This window comes from Platalea leucorodia, assembly GCF_965183815.1.
Source record: "Platalea leucorodia genome assembly, chromosome: 7".
In the NCBI taxonomy this organism is placed as follows: Eukaryota; Metazoa; Chordata; class Aves; order Pelecaniformes; family Threskiornithidae; genus Platalea; species Platalea leucorodia.
In genome coordinates this window covers 6818411-6835381 of record NC_138829.1, presented here as the reverse complement: position 1 = coordinate 6835381, position 16971 = coordinate 6818411, and the positions used below count along the sequence as shown (strand labels likewise).

General features: G+C 43.4%; 1 protein-coding gene across 2 annotated transcripts in view; it reads left to right on the top strand.

Moving 5' to 3' along the window:
- The window catches only part of RTN1 (reticulon 1), a gene marked incomplete at its 5' end in the record, with an annotated part of 122132 nt that extends 106137 nt beyond the window's left edge, over window positions 1-15995 (top strand). For both annotated transcript variants that reach the window (XM_082318310.1, XM_082318311.1), the window contains 6 exons: window positions 11186-11393; window positions 12561-12699; window positions 13721-13790; window positions 14186-14232; window positions 14323-14381; window positions 15915-15995. In XM_082318310.1, the coding sequence (XP_082174436.1) occupies window positions 11186-11393; window positions 12561-12699; window positions 13721-13790; window positions 14186-14232; window positions 14323-14381; window positions 15915-15957 (566 nt within the window). In that variant the 3' untranslated portion in view covers window positions 15958-15995. The remainder of the gene's footprint in view (window positions 1-11185; window positions 11394-12560; window positions 12700-13720; window positions 13791-14185; window positions 14233-14322; window positions 14382-15914) is intronic.
- Window positions 15996-16971: the final 976 nt, after the last annotated feature.

Sequence of the window (16971 nt, the reverse complement as noted above, 5' to 3'; positions counted from 1 at the left end):
CTTTGTTTGAATGTATTTTTTAATTTTAAGGTGCACGTTTACGCTGAATAGACAGTACATGATGTTTATGCTCTCGACAGGGTCTAGCATCATCTCATTAAAGGGTCCAGGATGCTTGCAGACATAGTTTCATAAATGCAGCTCAATGTAACAGAAGCCAGGAAACCTTCCTAAAGTGTTTTTTGGGGAGGGGAGGGCAGGGGGAGATCTTTCAGACAGACACTTGTCTCTAGGGAGCTTGATATTTTTGCAATCTTAATTCAGCACCTAATTGCATTTATGATCTGAGGGGTTTTTTTAGGGAAGATGAGTAGCTGGAAAGTAAACAGATGCACCTGTTAAATGCCAGCCTCCAGCAGCTTGGGCTTTCCATACCTTAATCAAGGGCTAGGGTTTTCTATAGGATTGCCTGATTCGTTAAGCCGATATGGGAGAGCCACAACCAAACTTCAGGGTCTTTTCATCTGAGCTTTGCAGATAAACTTCCTTGTTAGGTGGGGTTGGGGGTTTTTGTTTGTTTGTTTCCAAAAAGGCTCAATATTTTGCTGATCCTTATAAAAACATAAATTTGCTGAGTCAGATTGCTGAACCACCTGTATTTAGAGGCAAAGTAAATATTTTCCCTCTTTATCAGAAAAAATAATATTCTTTCATAAATTAAAAAAGGGGGAAATAACAAAGAGCATGTTGCTATTGTTTAATTAATAATTAATAATAATAGTAGTCTTTCTCTCCTTCTGTGCTCTCCTTTTTGAAACGAAGAGGTAGATTTGCTGAAAATTAAATGACACAGTATGTCCCATGCTGATTTGAAAAAAAAACCCCAGATCTGAAAAAATCAACGCAGCTAAAATAAATCACTTGCCTCACTTCCACATCATTTGCATATCTTTTTCTTGGGTGGTGCTTTATGATTCAAAAATGATCCTGCAGAAAACATGAAATAGTCATAGAATATTATTTCTGTCAGCAAAATTCTTTGATCAGTCCCAGATAAAATAGAAGAAATTTAAAATTCAGAAGAATGAAGACTAAAGACTTGATCCATTGATTCTTTTAATATCTATTATTCATGTAGTCTCTGTCTCAACCCAGAATGTCAGTTTCATGCAAACCTGGAGTTGTATAATTTTTCCAACTTCATTATCAATGGAATTATGGTTCCTCTCTGAAAACTCTGGAATATGTCTGTGAACATGACAGATGCAGACACAAACCTCAGTAAATACAGAGCATATTTTTACTGAAATTATGGAAAAACAACATTGAGGTTAACATAAGTTTTTATTAATAAACAGTCAAGCCTGCAACTAGCTGTATCATTGGTTTGCCGTTATAGTAATTGTAGTAGGTGTAAAATTGGGTGGGGATCTTGAGAAGCTGCAGGGACACTTGGTGAAGCTTTGGCCTTGCCCCACTAAATCTACATACTGTTACTTTTCTTGCAGTGAAGCATTGATGCTGCTACATATGTTTAGAAGTATTGCAATGCGTTTTACCTATCCGTCCTGCAGGTACAGCATGATTATGTCAATGGTAGATCATGATACAGCCCCTCGGGGGAGCAGGAGAGTAATTCACTCCTGCTGGGCATATGCTTCATTCAAAATATTATCATAGGTGGCTTTAGGGAATTGCAGCCGACTTCCACACCCAAGTCATCTTTCACACTGGAAGGTGATGCATTTGAAGTAGGCTGGGATGGAGCCATGCATAATGCATGAGTGTGCAGAGAAACGTCTCCGACTGGGCATGCTGGTTGATGTGGGCCTTCATGTAACAATGTATAGCCAGTGCCAGCTGCGTGACGCATCGCAGTGCGCAGTTCCCAGAGGCGAGCTGCGGGATGAGGTGTGCCTCCAGGTTCAGATGGTGGAGCAGGTCTCTGTGCCTTCCCCAGGGACTTGGCCCAGCTCAGCAGGACACATCCCCGCTCCTTGCTGGAGAGGTTTCTTTGGATTAGGAAGGTCTTTGCGCCCCAGCTTGGTGGAGCTATTTGATGTCAGTACGCTGGTCCCCATGAGTATTCCCTCTTCCACTATTTCTCCTACATGCTAGCTCTTGGACGGTCATAAGTGAGATGTTTGTTCCTGCAGCTTCAACCTCCTGCAAGACTTATTAAAAAAGAAAATCTGAAAGATCCAGAGAAAAAGGCCTGTGAACCGTTCATAGAAATGATCCTAAATATTATCCACATTATAATTATAACTTAATGTGGAGAAGGACTGCAGACTTCATCAAATCCATCTAGCTGACATAACTCCGCTGGGACTGGAGTTACTGAGTAGCATTTTCTTGGCAGCTCTTTCCAGAGAACCAGCTTCCTGGCTTGATTGATATATCAATTGGTTTCCAGAAGGTGCTGAGAAGCTGCACCAACTCATGGCAACAATCCCCACTTTAAGACTGATAAAGAAGTTCAATAGCAATAGTATGGATGCATGCTATTAATCTATAATCTTATTGACCGTTCTGAAGTCTGTCTAATTACAGCTATTATCATGAGAATATAACTTCAGCCAGTTGGTGCCTTCAGTGCTTTCCTGAAAATATTGTGGGCTGAACTCTCAGCTGGGATCCACTTGTCTTCCTCAAATGAGCTCTCCCTCTTTTCAGCAGCTAAAGATCTGTCTCAGTAGTTGCTTCTTATGTTGGACCTTGGTAGAGCTAAAATCTTGGAACCAAGTCATCATCCGATGTAACCAATTTAGCTAATAGTTTCACAAAACTACACTAACTTATGAGGAATTGACTTCCTAATTTCACAGTTGATTTCCTGTGAAATTTAAATGAAATTTTTCAAGATTTTTTTCCACTTGCAGATTTGCTTTCATTTTTTTGTCGCTGCTGCAGAAATTATATCAATCCTCCCTCAAGCACATTCCTACTGATGGCAATACGACTGCAAGATCAAGAGCTTAAAGTTGGAGGACAAACTCTCTTAGATGAACTTCACACTGTTCGACTGCCAACCATCCCAACAAACACCTTGACCTAGGTGGTGTCAAAAAATCAGTGAGATTTCAATAGCTCTGCCAAAATGTTCTCTGCACACCTGCTGTGCCATGTCCAAATGTAATTTTTTTTTCTTTTCTTTTAAGAATAGAGGGACAATATTCTTTCATTGCCAGTACAAGGAGAAAATTCCCCCAAACTAAGATTATTTTAAGGTATTCCCTGAGGAGTAATTTAAACTCTCAGAAGAGAGTGATATTGGGGCAATAGCTGAAGGCAACATTGGAGGGCTGCTTTTGCTTTCATTAGGTCTCTGGGAAGTGAGTTTTGGTGAGGCTTTTTTGGTATCAGAAGGGATACTCTCTCCACATCATATTTACTTCTCACAAATAACATAGGTCTGAGCCATTAATTTTGAAAATCTGCAGATTTTCAAATGTTTGGATAGAGTTAGGAAGGGTCCAGGTCTGTTATTTTAGTCCAGGAGTACCTCAGGAAAATCTTAACATTTCGATAGCATTATGTGCATTTAGGGACTGCATTCAGGGACTCTGCTTGGTCTCCTTGGTTTCTGCTCACTTAAGGTTTAAGAGCAATAACATCCTCCATAGAAACTGGCCAAGGCAGATAGTGAAATGGTTTGATGTGCAGGAGGTGTGTGGAGGAGGCTTTCTCCTGCTGCTATGTTAAATCCTGGTCTTAAAGCATCTCTCATGTGAAAATGATAATAACAATAGCAATAATGACATCAATAATAATAATTATAGTAATAGTAATAATAATAAATACAATAGACTTGTGTGCAGCATGGTTGTAGGGCTGATTTTTTATTGCCAGTCCTGCCTACCCAAGCCCACTCACATAAGGCAATCAATCACTACTTTTTTGCTCACATCTTGATCTTGCAGATGGAGTAGGATATAACGTGGAGGGCTATATCAAGACTTTCCTTTTCCCTCGTCCTATGCCTGCTCCAGGTCTCCTCTCGTCAGAGTTCCAGGACCAAGAAGGTCTGAACTTGTTGAGTTGAGTCTTGGGGCAGATGAATGATAAAGCTATAAAGCTGAACTGAGGACAGGAAGTTAATGGACAAAGTGTGTACAGGAGGTAGAAGAAGTATGGAGAGATCCCTCAAGGCTGGAGTTTGTCTGGATATGGAGGGATGCCTCATGGAACAGCACAGATATTCTGGGTTGGCTCTGCTGTTAATCACAGCAGTCTCCTGAAGGCACCAGACTGCTCATTAAATGGTGTATCCATCTGTATTATGTTTCAATCAGATCTGTTGTGGGGAGGGGAACAATGGCCACATTGGATCCTTCACTGGAGAGAAGAGGGAAAGCCTGGTCCTGCAGCCTGTGGTTAAAGCTGCAAACTGGAGTTTCTTTGAGTGTGAGACATATTTACTTCTATTCAAAAACTTACAGCTTTGTTGCATTTGTTGTCAAATATTGTTGCGACAAAGCGATAAACAAGATTGCCCTTCTTAAATTAGGTTTCCTGATCTTTTCACTGCCAGTAGGTCTGAGAAATTGCTTATGAGGTCATTTATATTTATGAAGTCATAATATTACACTGTTTACAGAATTAAAGGCTGTGTGTAGACAGGTTTTTCTCACTTCTCATTAATACTAATATTACATAGGGAATTAAGCTGTACAACCCATTGATTTTACCTCCTAAGGAGGCCCAATGGGACCTCGATTGTGGGGAGGGCAGCTTGATCACATCCAAGGGTGTTATTAGTATGCTGAAGAGCATATAACCTTTTATTCAATCATCAAGGCCGATGGGCCTCGTTTGAAGGCTAGATACAAGGGTTTTGCACACACTTTTTGTACTAACTTCCATGTAAATGCTGCTTGATGCACATTCATTTTTCATACAGTCGTTGCGGTACAGGAAAAACTTGCAAGTCAGAAGGAGACAACAGAGGTTTTCAGAGAAAGGGAGGGAGAAGCTCTGGAAGATGTGAATTGTCCAGTCTGCTTAGTTGATCTTCATGAATTTTCATCTTAAACTGCTTTCTTTGAGACATGGAATGGAAAGATCCCCGTTTCTCTTACAAAAGTATTTTTCAAAAACATACCCACGCAGGAGTCTGAAGGTGGGAGGACATTTTAGCTACAAGTTGGTTTGGATCCTCTATTCTCCCTCTGGGATCTCTGCTCAGGAGCCTTGGGCTGCAGCTGCCCCACACCACGGTGCTTCTGGGGACCATGGAAACCACCAGACCCCAGTCCTCATATTATCACCAGTTCCCGAGGAGAATGGATTCAGAAACATCACCACTTAGTCCACCTCAGCTACCTCAAGTCATTTACCCCTTGCCTCCAGCACTGCCCTTTCCAGCCCCCAGGTCTGTCTTCTGGCTTTTTTGATGCCAAATATTGAGGAGCAGACAGATTTTCTGCTGAAAGCCATGATGAGAGCTGGGAGAACTCTCAGGCACCGTACTCAGGAGCTGTTCCTTGCTGGCACAAGCATTGCACACTGCTGCTGTTACTTACATTTGTGAGGTTACTTTTAGCTTGCCTCACAAACATGGGTATTTAGCAGCTGCTCATATTAACAAGTGGTTGCTTGTATGATAGAATTCACCTTTGTGCATCGTTAGTCTGGGGGTTGGCCCCAAATGGAGGACTGACATTAGTTTAATAAGATGAAATCATACCATAAAGTATAGATGAGACACTGATTTGGCACCCTTGAAAACTTTTTATTTCAAATAGAAGGCTACTTGGGTAACATTTTACAAGTTCTGCTGTCAGTTAAAAAACACGGGCAGGTGATACTTTCAGATAAATAGCTCATCAGACCTGCTTCTCCAGAAAAGTTCTTCAAAGGCAGTTGCAGTGACCCGCATCACTTCTGTCTTAGAGATGGCTGGCAAGTCCTCCTTAATAAATACAAATACTTTAGAGTCTGAGGCAGTTCTGGCAAAACCCAGAGTCCTTTTATACCTCCACAAATGAGCCAGAGCTCTGGTGTGTTGTACTGGAAAGAGTGCAAAGTGACCGACACTGCTTCCCTCCTTCCAGGAGGTGAAAGGGAGATCATGGAAAGCTACAGCTGAACAGCTTCTGCATTTTAATGGGCATGGTCAGGATTTTACAGTTGAGATTTTCAAAACAGAAGGAACCCAAACCTCAATGAAGCTGAGGCTGATTTCAGGCCCTGTTTTCCAAAACCCTGTTTGCAAATCCTAGCTGCAAACTTTAGGTGGTCTGAAGTTGGCATTTTGGCTCTCACAAGTGTGTCTTGCTTAGCCAGGCAGATTGACCCACTGCCCAGTCGCATGCATATCACATATCGACAGGCTCACGTGGCACCAGCCTCCTGCTTCATGCATATTCAGCATGCATGGCTCAGAATCATGCCATTGTAGTCGGGTCTGGGCTGTGCCGTGCACACACACACACGCACACACGCTGTCTGCAACACACCTACCGCTTGCAGGACCCTTGACCACACTAGGACCTTTTATTCCTTCCCTATGGGGCAATTTTTCACTAAGGATTGACCAAAGCATTTAATTATTATATCATTAACTCATGCTGTGAGGGATCCCCTGTCCTCTGATTTATCTGGGGAACACTGTACCCACATAAGAGCTGGACTCGAAGCCTGCCTCAGCCTGGGTGAGCGTAGGGCCAGCGTGTGCTGGCAAGTAGCTCTGCAGAGAGATGTGTATGTGAAGGTGTGCAGCTCCAGCTCAGCTCTCGGCCCGGCCGTCCTCATACTCACTGTGTCCCCATGTGCTGGGAGGCTGGTCTGAGCCTCTTGTTGTCTCTTTGGCATGCGAAGGAAGGAGTGCAGGCATGAACAGGCAGCTACCCTTCACCCTTGGGGTGCTGGTTGACAGCCGGCTGAATATGAGCCAGCAGTGTGCCCAGGTGGCCAAGAAGGCCAATAGCATCCTGGCTTGTATCAGAAATAGTGTGGCCAGCAGGATGAGGGCAGTGATCATCCCCCTGTACTGGGCACTGGTGAGGCCGCACCTCGAGTGCTGTGTTCAGTTTTGGGCCCCTCACTGCAAGAAGGACATGGAGGTGCTGGAGCGTGGCCAGAGCAGGGCAACGAAGCTGGGGAAGGGTCTGGAGCACAAGTCTTATGAGGAGCGGCTGAGGGAGCTGGGGTTGTTTAGCCTGGAGAAGAGGAGGCTGAGGGGAGACCTTATTGCTCTCTACAACTACCTGAAAGGAGGCTGTAGCGAGGTGGGGGTCGGTCTCTTCTCCCAAGTAACAAGCGATAGGACCAGAGGAAATGGCCTCAAGCTGCGCCAGGGGAGGTTTACATTGGATATTAGGAAAAACTCCTTCACTGAAAGGGCTGTCAGGCCCTGGCACAGGCTGCCCAGGGAAGTGGTTGAGTCCCGATCCCTGGAGGTATTTAAAAGATGGATAGACGTGGTGCTTTGGGACATGGTTTAATGGTAGACTTGGCAGTGCTAGGTTAATGGTTGGACTTGATGATCTTAAAGGTCTTTTCCAACCTAAATGGTTCTATGATTCTATGATTCATCAGAGACTCAGGCCACCATTTATATTTTCTGACCTGTTGAAGGGCAGTAAACCCATGGGGTCAGCAAGTGTTTGAGGGAGTTGTTTGCTGTCTTAATCAGTTTTACATGAATATAGGATGAGATGAAACTCAAAGCAGACATGGACAACCTCGTCTTTCATTTTCATTCCCATTCAGAATAAAAAAAAGTGTGTGGAGGGGGTTGATGCACCATGTCCTGGTTTGCTTGATGGTGAAGGAGCAGATTTCTCATGGCTTTGCCCCTTGGTATCTATTTGCAATGCCAGACACTGATGTGACAGGTACTTTTGCTCTGGTGTAAACGGTTACTGGAGAAAATGGCACCCTAAGGAAGCCAGGCAAAGGGTCCCAGATAGGGGATTCTGCACCCAGTGCGACTGACCACTTTTAAGGCAGATTTGTTTATGTAAGGAAATGTAGGACAATAACAACGTAAAAAGCCTTTGAAGTGACTGAAGCTGCAGCTGAAAGAGCAAACATGGCTCTGACATGTAGCTCAGGTGTTTTCAGCAGCATTTAAATTCCAGGGGAACTGATACAGCTCAAATCCCTGAGGCCTGTTGGCAAAAAAAGTACTTTCTCCAGGGAAGCCCACGGACCATGGCTGGACCCCACAAGTCTCCACTGATTCCTAGCTCTGAACTCTCCTTCTCCTCCTTCCTTGCCCAAGGAGCCATGAGGTTCACCGCCCTCCTGCTCTCCCTTTTGCAAGGTGGTTTGGCTCACCCCCTTCTCCCTAAGGGAGAGGAGGAGGAATGGCTGTGAGAGTGGCAAATCCTGCCCGAACAGCTGGACACGGCAGCAGTGCCACAGCTCCCCATCCCTGCGAGGGAGACGAGAAGGCAGATTTGGTTTCTGCCCTTGAAAATCCTAACTGACCTACAGCAGGCTGTGGGTAGGGGGTTGTGTCTGTCCCCAGGCTGGACCTGTGCACTGGGACAGCCATGTAAAAATCATTCAACTCATAGCTCCCTCCTCTGTGCTGAGATTTTCCACCTAGCGGTTGGCACATATTTTTTCCATGCACATGGGAATATTTGCCTCAGGTCTAAAAGACACAGGATCCCTCTCTCCCAAGTCTCATTTGGCTGGCGAAAGAGGCCAGCTGCCTTTTCATCTCCTCTCTCGCGCGTGCATGTATCCCCAGAACTGTGTCATTTGGCCTCTGTCCATCTTGCTGAGTTGTGGCAAGTCTTTCCTTACCTGATACAGCTAATAAATATCCCAATCATTTCATGGCAGAAAGGGGCAGGTTTCAGGATATACACACACCTGGTCAAGTCTGTCTTGAGTCATTCAATATCTTCCTTGCTGAGAGGAATAAGAAAATGCAGTTTGGCATCTCTCTATGTGAGAATACAGCCCACTTCCAGTCTGGAGGAATATGAGGCAGAAGATCTTAGAAAGAAAGAGAGAGGGATTATTTGCTCATTTTGGGTCTTATCATCAATTGGCATTAACTCAGGGAACACTACTGAGGTGGGCTTTTGTATTTTTTGGCTCAGTTCTCATTTGTTTGCCCGTCTACTGCCTATGTCCCAGGTAGTGTTTTCCCCTGGTGCATGGCCTTTATCTTTCGTCAGCAGCTGATGTTTCACGTACAGCACCCTGAGCTAGCTCACCTGTGCCCATTTCATTTAACGTGAAGGTATTGTGGAATAGAAAATTTAAGTATATCTCAAAAAGTGAGATTTGCATAAATTTCCAATACTGTCATTTGACAGAGGAATTTTTAAGCATAAAAATTATCAGGCTGTGAATAATACCTCCTGTCCGAATGCTTGCTGGTGAAAGCACACCAGTTGCTGTGCTGTGCTGCAGAATTTTGCAATGCCTTGACTGAAAAAGAGTATGAAAAATGGTCAACACTGCACACTTGTGTTCTGGATACCATTTTGTAAGGGTGGTTTGTGAGTCACATACTCCAGCACCTCAAACCTGTGAGCAATTGGTGGAGCTCCAGCTGCCTGCATCAATACAGCTGGGTCTGCTGCTAAACTCCCCGACACAGGTGCATGCTCTGACTATGTTGTACCTGCATCTTGGAGCATTCCCTAGTCCATGCCCCTGCGTTTCTGCAGGAAGGAGACCTAGGCATATATCTGGAAAGACTCTGGCCTGATCCCTGCTTTGTAAAGTCAGCACCCAGGACCCCAGCACATACCACCAAGATCCCCATCCCTTGGCTTCCGTGCAGTCCATAGATCTATTCATGCGTGCTCATGATCACAGGTCCAGTGCTGAACGCTGACACTTAAAAATAGGAAAGAGTTATTATATTGTGTGTTTTGATGGAGAATATAGTAGGAGTGAATGTTGCACGAAAAGATCTCAGTAATACAATAGCAATTTTTGCATTCAAGCCCATCACTTTGAAAAGCAATGCTAATATGTGTAATAGTAATGAGTAATATAGCTCATTGACTCAAGGCAAACATGCGGTGGTGATGCACAATTTTTGGAGATTAGATGATAAGAACTACTAGGCTGGATTAATTTTGTTTCTTTTTGTATTTGTGATTTTTTTTTGACAGATTGCAGTTTTCCTGAATTTACTCTTTGTTCAGAATGATTTGACAAGTGGCATCTATGAAATCTGTTTGGCTGGTGGTGTGTTCAAGCTGTTCATGAGGACTTGTGCAGTGTGTACAATTAAAGCTGTTTTGTTTAGATTGTCATGAGCATGTTCTTTGGCTGGATGAAGAGTCCTCTCAGAAACAGGTTATCTATGTAAAGAAATTAAGTTCACCCTTGTGGACTGGATATTCAGCAATCATTTAATAAAATTTTGCTTTTATAGTGACTATTCCTGATGGTAAGATTGTTTGCTGGAGAGGTTGGAATAAACTATACAAACTGGGTGAAAAACACCGTCAAAATTAACTCCTTTACAAACGTAAAAATATATTGGTTGAAAATGGTTTTCTGCGCTTGCTTTGTTCTAACTAACACCTCCCATGGATCTAGGCAAAGAAAGTTACCTAACAAGCAGAAAGTTTCTTTTTAATATTTCTGAGATGGTTGGATTTGCAGTAGCAAAAGGAATTTATTCTGTATTTTAAGGTCCCATCTGAAAAATGGTTTCCTATGCACGTAAGTATTAAGCAGTGGTAAAACCAGGAGTCTTCTCCTTTCTCAAAACTTAGGAAATAACAAAATCATATTGTCAAAACTTTGAATAGGAAAGTGGTTTATTGTTGCTAACCCCAAACTTTCTCATTCATTTATTAACAACCCAAACTTGAAAATGCTTTGATCAAACATTTGGCATTTGGACTTGTGACAAAAGAAACAATCCAGAGTTTCCAGAATAAGTAAATGCAAGCTAGGGTGAAAACTTGCCATACAACCCTAGCAACAACACAAACCCCAGCTTGCATTTCCCTTGCTGCTGCAAGACACCCACTCTGCTGCGGTTGAAGATATTCATCCATCTTATCTAACCCAGACACAGACACATAAAATACAAGGATTTCAAGTAGGTGATCGGTTGTCATTTCCTCAGTGCATTGCTGAAGTCACTTCACTGCTGCTGTTGAGGAGTTCCTGGCAATGCTGATGTGAGCAGGAGCATCACTCCTCCCTTTATTCTCCTGCAAGGACTCTGAGCATCACAGTGGCCATGGTGGCCATCCTCAATGCCTTTCCAGCTCCTGCCTTTAACATGTTGGTCTTCTCTCCCCAGCTATCGACCTGTTGTACTGGCGTGACATCAAGCAGACAGGGATCGTGTTTGGCAGCCTCCTGTTGCTGCTCTTCTCTCTGACCCAGTTCAGCGTTGTCAGCGTCGTGGCCTACCTGGCCCTCGCCGGCCTCTCGGCCACCATTAGCTTCAGAATCTACAAATCGGTCCTACAGGCCGTGCAGAAGACGGACGAGGGCCACCCCTTCAAGTGAGTGCTTTGCAGTCGTGGCTAGGGGCCGTTTATCTTGCAAAGCATCCATTCCCAGTGACAATTCACATTTCTTTAGCTGCTGCTTTTGTACTGGATAAAATTCTTTTCTTGCTCATAACCGGGAAAATAATTTTTTCAGTTGTCCACTGTCTCGAGCTGTAAGGCTGTATTGGCTCAGATTCTGGGGGGAAAAAAAACAACACAAAAGCCATCGTCCTCTGAGACATGGGAATTTTTTTTCCTGAAATTCAAAAGATCCAGAAAATTTTAAGCAGAGAAAAAGAGCTAATGATAATAAAGTTAGAGCTAATGATAATAAAGTATCTCTGCAAGCAGGAAGCAGAAAAGTGTTGTTGCTGGGCACACTCTATTGGGCATAGAGGGAAACCATTTATATCTTTTCTCCAGCACTGCTTGGCTGTGATGTGGCAATCCATTACCCGAGGTGATGGTGCCAGTGCCAACACCGGTGCCCTCCCCACCCTCTGCAGGGTGGGTCTGGGTGGTTTGCTCCACCAGAGCAGCGATCCTTTCTCCTCTGCTGTGCCAACAAGTTGGTAAACTGGGTCAAGGAACCAATCTGGTTTGCAAACACAAAGACTGAAAAAAAGTCTTGTTGGGGTGCTGCTCCTTCCGTTTCACTTGGGTCAGTTCTGAGATGTGACTCACAACATGGGCATAGATCAGACAGAGGTGCAGGGCAGGAAGAGGGATGGAGGAGAGAGAAGGAGACATCGCTGCCGAAGGTGACATGTGGCCAGACAGCAGCTTTTGTTCCTCCAGAGGCTGCCAGCTGGAGGAGATGTCCCCTTCTGCGGCAGCAGTGTTGCACAGAAGTTTGTGGGGAAACCTTCTCCGGCTAGGATTTGCATCCCCCTTTGGGTGGAGTAAAGAGAGAGATCCCATCAAGACCAGGCTCTGCATGGGGAGAGGGCAAGGCTGGAGGCAAACAGCCCTGGCATAGCCTGCAATTGCCTGGGGAGATGGGTCATGCAAGGCGAAGACAATGTGTGCTGGTGGCTCTGTGCCTGCAGGAAGGGGGACACGTTGTGCCAGAGCAAAGAAATGAGGTCTGGGGAGGAGGGAGTGACGGGGTAGGCAGGCACGAGCGTGAATGGCAGGTGAACCTGCCTCGCTTTGTAACTGGACCTGTGTTTCTGGCAGAGCCTACTTGGAGATGGAAATGAATCTTTCACAGGACCAGATTCAGAAATACACAGACTGTCTCCAGCTATACGTCAACAGCACAGTCAAAGAGCTGAGGAGACTCTTTCTCGTTCAGGACCTCGTGGATTCTTTAAAAGTATTTAAATATTTTTTATATAATATATTATTATTATATATTATATATATTATTATGTTATTATTATTTATATAGTATTTTTATTTATTTTTAAATAACATATATTTTAAATAATTTTTAAATTTTATTTATATATTTTTTAAAGATTTTTAACCCCTCTCTAGAGGATCAATCTACATTTCAAAGTGCTGCTTCCCATGTTGATAGTGTCATCATAAAACCTAGTTTTGTGTAGCTCCAAATATAAAAGTTGCTCTCCTTTCTGATTTCCAAACTGCTTGCTTCCAGCAGCTAGAGGCTTGGCAATCTGCATGTGAATTTATTGATCTGTAATACAGGAGTTATAAAAGTTGCAGGACCAGCTTATCTCCACCGCAGTTCTAGAAGCATCTCTGTGTTACACTTTCTATGACTTTGCCACAAAATTGTGTGTTCCCCTCTAATACCTCTGTTAATCTGGATTTTATTCTAATGGTGACATTTCCTGCTATGGCGGAAGGTCTTTTTTCCTCGCTGCTAAGATAATTATTTATTTTCAGCCTTACACCCAAGCAGGTGTTCTTCAGAACAAAGGGAAGGTCGTTAAGAGAGTAGACATGGGTTAGGCTCCTAATTACCAAAGATTTTTAGAAAAGTGTACCCATCTCCCAGCCTCAAGAGTTTTCAGTCACTAGGATTATCACTGTGGGGCTGTGATTAACCTGTGTGGGATGACCCCTGCCATCACCAAAATTAGATGCAGAAATTTGCCTGTGCCATGCTCAATGCACAATCCTAAATGTATGCAATTAAGCCCTAAATATACTTGAAAGCTCAGCTAAGAGGGTGAGAAGCAGTGAACAGCAGAATGGAGAATGGGGTTTATACACCCAGAAAAAGTACCTAGTTTCTAGCGTGCCTTACTTAAGAAGTCCCCTTACACATTAAAAAAGGCTAATGTGCCATTATGTTAGCTAGTTAAGTGAACTAATTTCTTCTATGCTGACACTGGTGGTAATGTAATGATCTGTCTTTAATTTAGTTTGCAGTACTAATGTGGCTGCTGACTTATGTGGGAGCCCTCTTCAATGGCTTGACTCTTCTGATAATGGGTAAAAATCAACATTTCTTTTAAAATCTATTTTTAACTTAAGTCCCTCGTGATTTCTACTCGGACTAAACAGCCTATCCTCTATCTTCGTTGTTCCTTCTCCACAGTTAAACCATCAACTTTTATTTCCCTTTCCAGTAAATATTCATTATTCCCATTACATTGTCCCTCCTGCTAGAACTAATTTGTATTTTATGGTTTTGCAGCTACTAGTCCCAGAGCAATGGGAAATTCCATATTTGGGAGGTTTGAGCAAAGTTCATTTTTAATACAAAGATCCCTGGTGGATCAGCTGACCAAGTGGCATGATACGTGTTTGTCGCTGCTTGAAGTAGGTCTCTTCTCTGGAGGAATCTGATCGGCAGGAATATAACAGTGTGCTCTTTTTCTCCTCAGCTGTGGTGTCTATGTTTACTCTCCCCGTTGTATATGACAAGTACCAGGTAAGTCTGTCCGCACGGTGTAGTTCAGGTGTCCGGGTGGTTCTGCCTTGTTGATGCCTGATTGACTTGGTGTCCTTTTGCTCTTTGCAGGCACAGATTGATCAATACTTGGGACTGGTGCGGACCCACATAAACACTGTTGTGGCAAAGTGAGTTCAGCAGCAGACTTGAACAGAAGTCTTGCTGTGAGGTTGCGGTGCATTCGGGGTGGCTACGAGCTGGGTGGTCCTGGGGACAACGTGTCCTGGGGACAATGATGTCCTCCCCAGCTCCTGGCATGCAGGAGCCTGTGGGAGGGCAGATCCCTGGAGGAGCACACAAGCCTTCTCAGCTGAGTGTAGACTGACGTAGAACTGTGACCCTACATCCTTCTCTCCCCTCTCCTGCCATTTGGGGGAGCTGTGGACAGAGCAGCCCAACCGGGGACTGATGTCCATACTTTTACCTGGCCAAGACAAACCAGAAGGAATGCGTTAACTCCCTTCCCCACTGACCACCCCACACCTGGGTTTTTGCATTCAGGGACTCTGTCCTTTACAGTTAATACCACCATTAATGAACAAAGTGGGAATTAGAACACCACCCTGTTACAGAAAGAAAATACCTGGAAGCACCATGATCTTGAGTGTTTCAAACAACCACGGAACGGACGGAAGACCTGGATGAAAGTTTTGATGAAGTCTGCTCTAGTTCCTAATGCGCTGCTTGTATCAAAAGCTTTTGTGGGATCCCTAAGGGCACAGTGAGGGTCTAAGCACAGTTCTTCACACTTGGGAATTAATGAAACAGAATGACTGGACTGGAAGGTAGATCCATACATCTCAGCAGTTTGTATCTGTAGCTTTGCAAAAGTTGGCTGAATAACAGGTATCCAACGGAAGGTTACAAAATGGTGAGGTACACAGAGCAAGTGACCTACAAGGAGATGCTGAGGAAACTGGGCTTGTTTAGCCTGGCAAGGAGGGAGCTAAGGAGTGATTTCATAGCAGCCTAGGAGTATTTGATGGGAAGTTACAAGATGATAGAGCTAAACTCTTCTCAGTAGAGGCAGATGTTATAACAAGGAGCAACAACATAAATCCAGCTTAGGAGGTTGATGTTGGACATTAGGAGAAACTTTTTCACTAGGAGATTAGGACAGCACTGGAGCAGGCTACACAAGGAGGTGCCAGAACCTCCTTCCTTGGAGGTTTTCAAGATGCAGCAAGACAAAGCTGTGGCCAACCTGATTTAGCATTGGGGATAGTCCTGCCTCACGAAGGAAGTTGATTCAAAGACTTCCAGGGGTCCTTCCCAGCCAATATTTCTGTGATTCTGCAAAATCCTTAGCCTTGGGCAGGTCTAAAAGTCTGTGCTGAAAATTCCTTGTTTAAACTTCATTTCTGGCTTCCAAGAGAAAATAGACCATGGTAGAATAACGAAGGTGGGAGAATATCACCAAGCATATCCCATGGTTACGTGAACCACCAAAACCTGGGCGATTTACAACTAGGGGCCTGTAAGAACACATAGATGGGCATCACCCCCTTTTCTTATTAGACTCTGGTCCACCTGTTGTGACAACACTGAACGCAAGCTAAAGAGATTACCCCTGGATATGAGTCCAGGTGGGGATCCACTGGAATGGAATAGCTGCCTGACCATATAATCCTCCTTTTTTTTTTTTTCTTCTTTATTTCTAGGATTCAAGCTAAAATCCCAGGTGCTAAGAGAAAGGCAGAGTAAAGCAGACATCAAGAATTCATCGACTACAGTAGTGAATAACAGGGGAATCTGGAGTGAAACAGCTCTGTTCTTACACTTTACTGCAAATTTATCGTTCTTTTTTTTCTCGACACCATAATCTTAGAAACATAAAACTCAGAAGCAGTGCTTTTCCCCTGCTGCTTCTGCACTTAGAATATTTGCAATCACTTGTGTCAAGCACTAAAGTATAGTAAAGAGAAAAGTGTACTAGATGTGTTTTTTTGTGTTGCTTATAAAGTGCATGATGGTGAGAGCCTAAATAATATTGACCTTTTTTATTTTATTTTTTTAGTGTTTTTCCTTCTTCTGTTGGCATTGCTTCTATAACTTTTAATGTTACATGTGGCTAGGGGCTTTCCTGCTTAGCGCACTGATGCAATAGTTAAAATTGCTTCTACGTCACTGGGTTGCTGGTTGGATTCATCTTTATTAACTATATAGAATTGTAGACTGATGTTTTAGTGTTTTCCAGCACAAATAAAATAAACAGTAATCGGTACTTATGGTAATCAGTTTTGTATAGCTCAAAAAAATGAAAACAAAACCCAGTACTTTTGTCGTAAGGGATTGACAGGCTGATTTACATGTATGGTAACTGGAAAGTTCCAGCATGTTAAATTTATTACAATTTGTATTACATTCTCTGTAGTTCCTAATGGACTTAATTATGGACTCTGAATATTTGCACTTATGTACTTGATACCGAATGCAGAAATAAATGTTACTAAATGTAAGAAGTTCTCCCCCTTCTTGCCACTGGGATTATCTTGACACATGCAAACTAGACGCATACCGTGCAAAAGAAGCATTTTCTCTCTCTCTCCCACCTCAAGATCCGCACACACTTTGCCCTTACAAAATGGTGCAGTCCAACAAGATCACCTGTAGTACGTAGCTCATTTATCAGTTTCACATCTTGATGAGTACAGAAATAAAAGAAAGATCTTAGCATATAGTTGGGGTTTTTTTGTTGATGGTGTTAGCAGATAACAG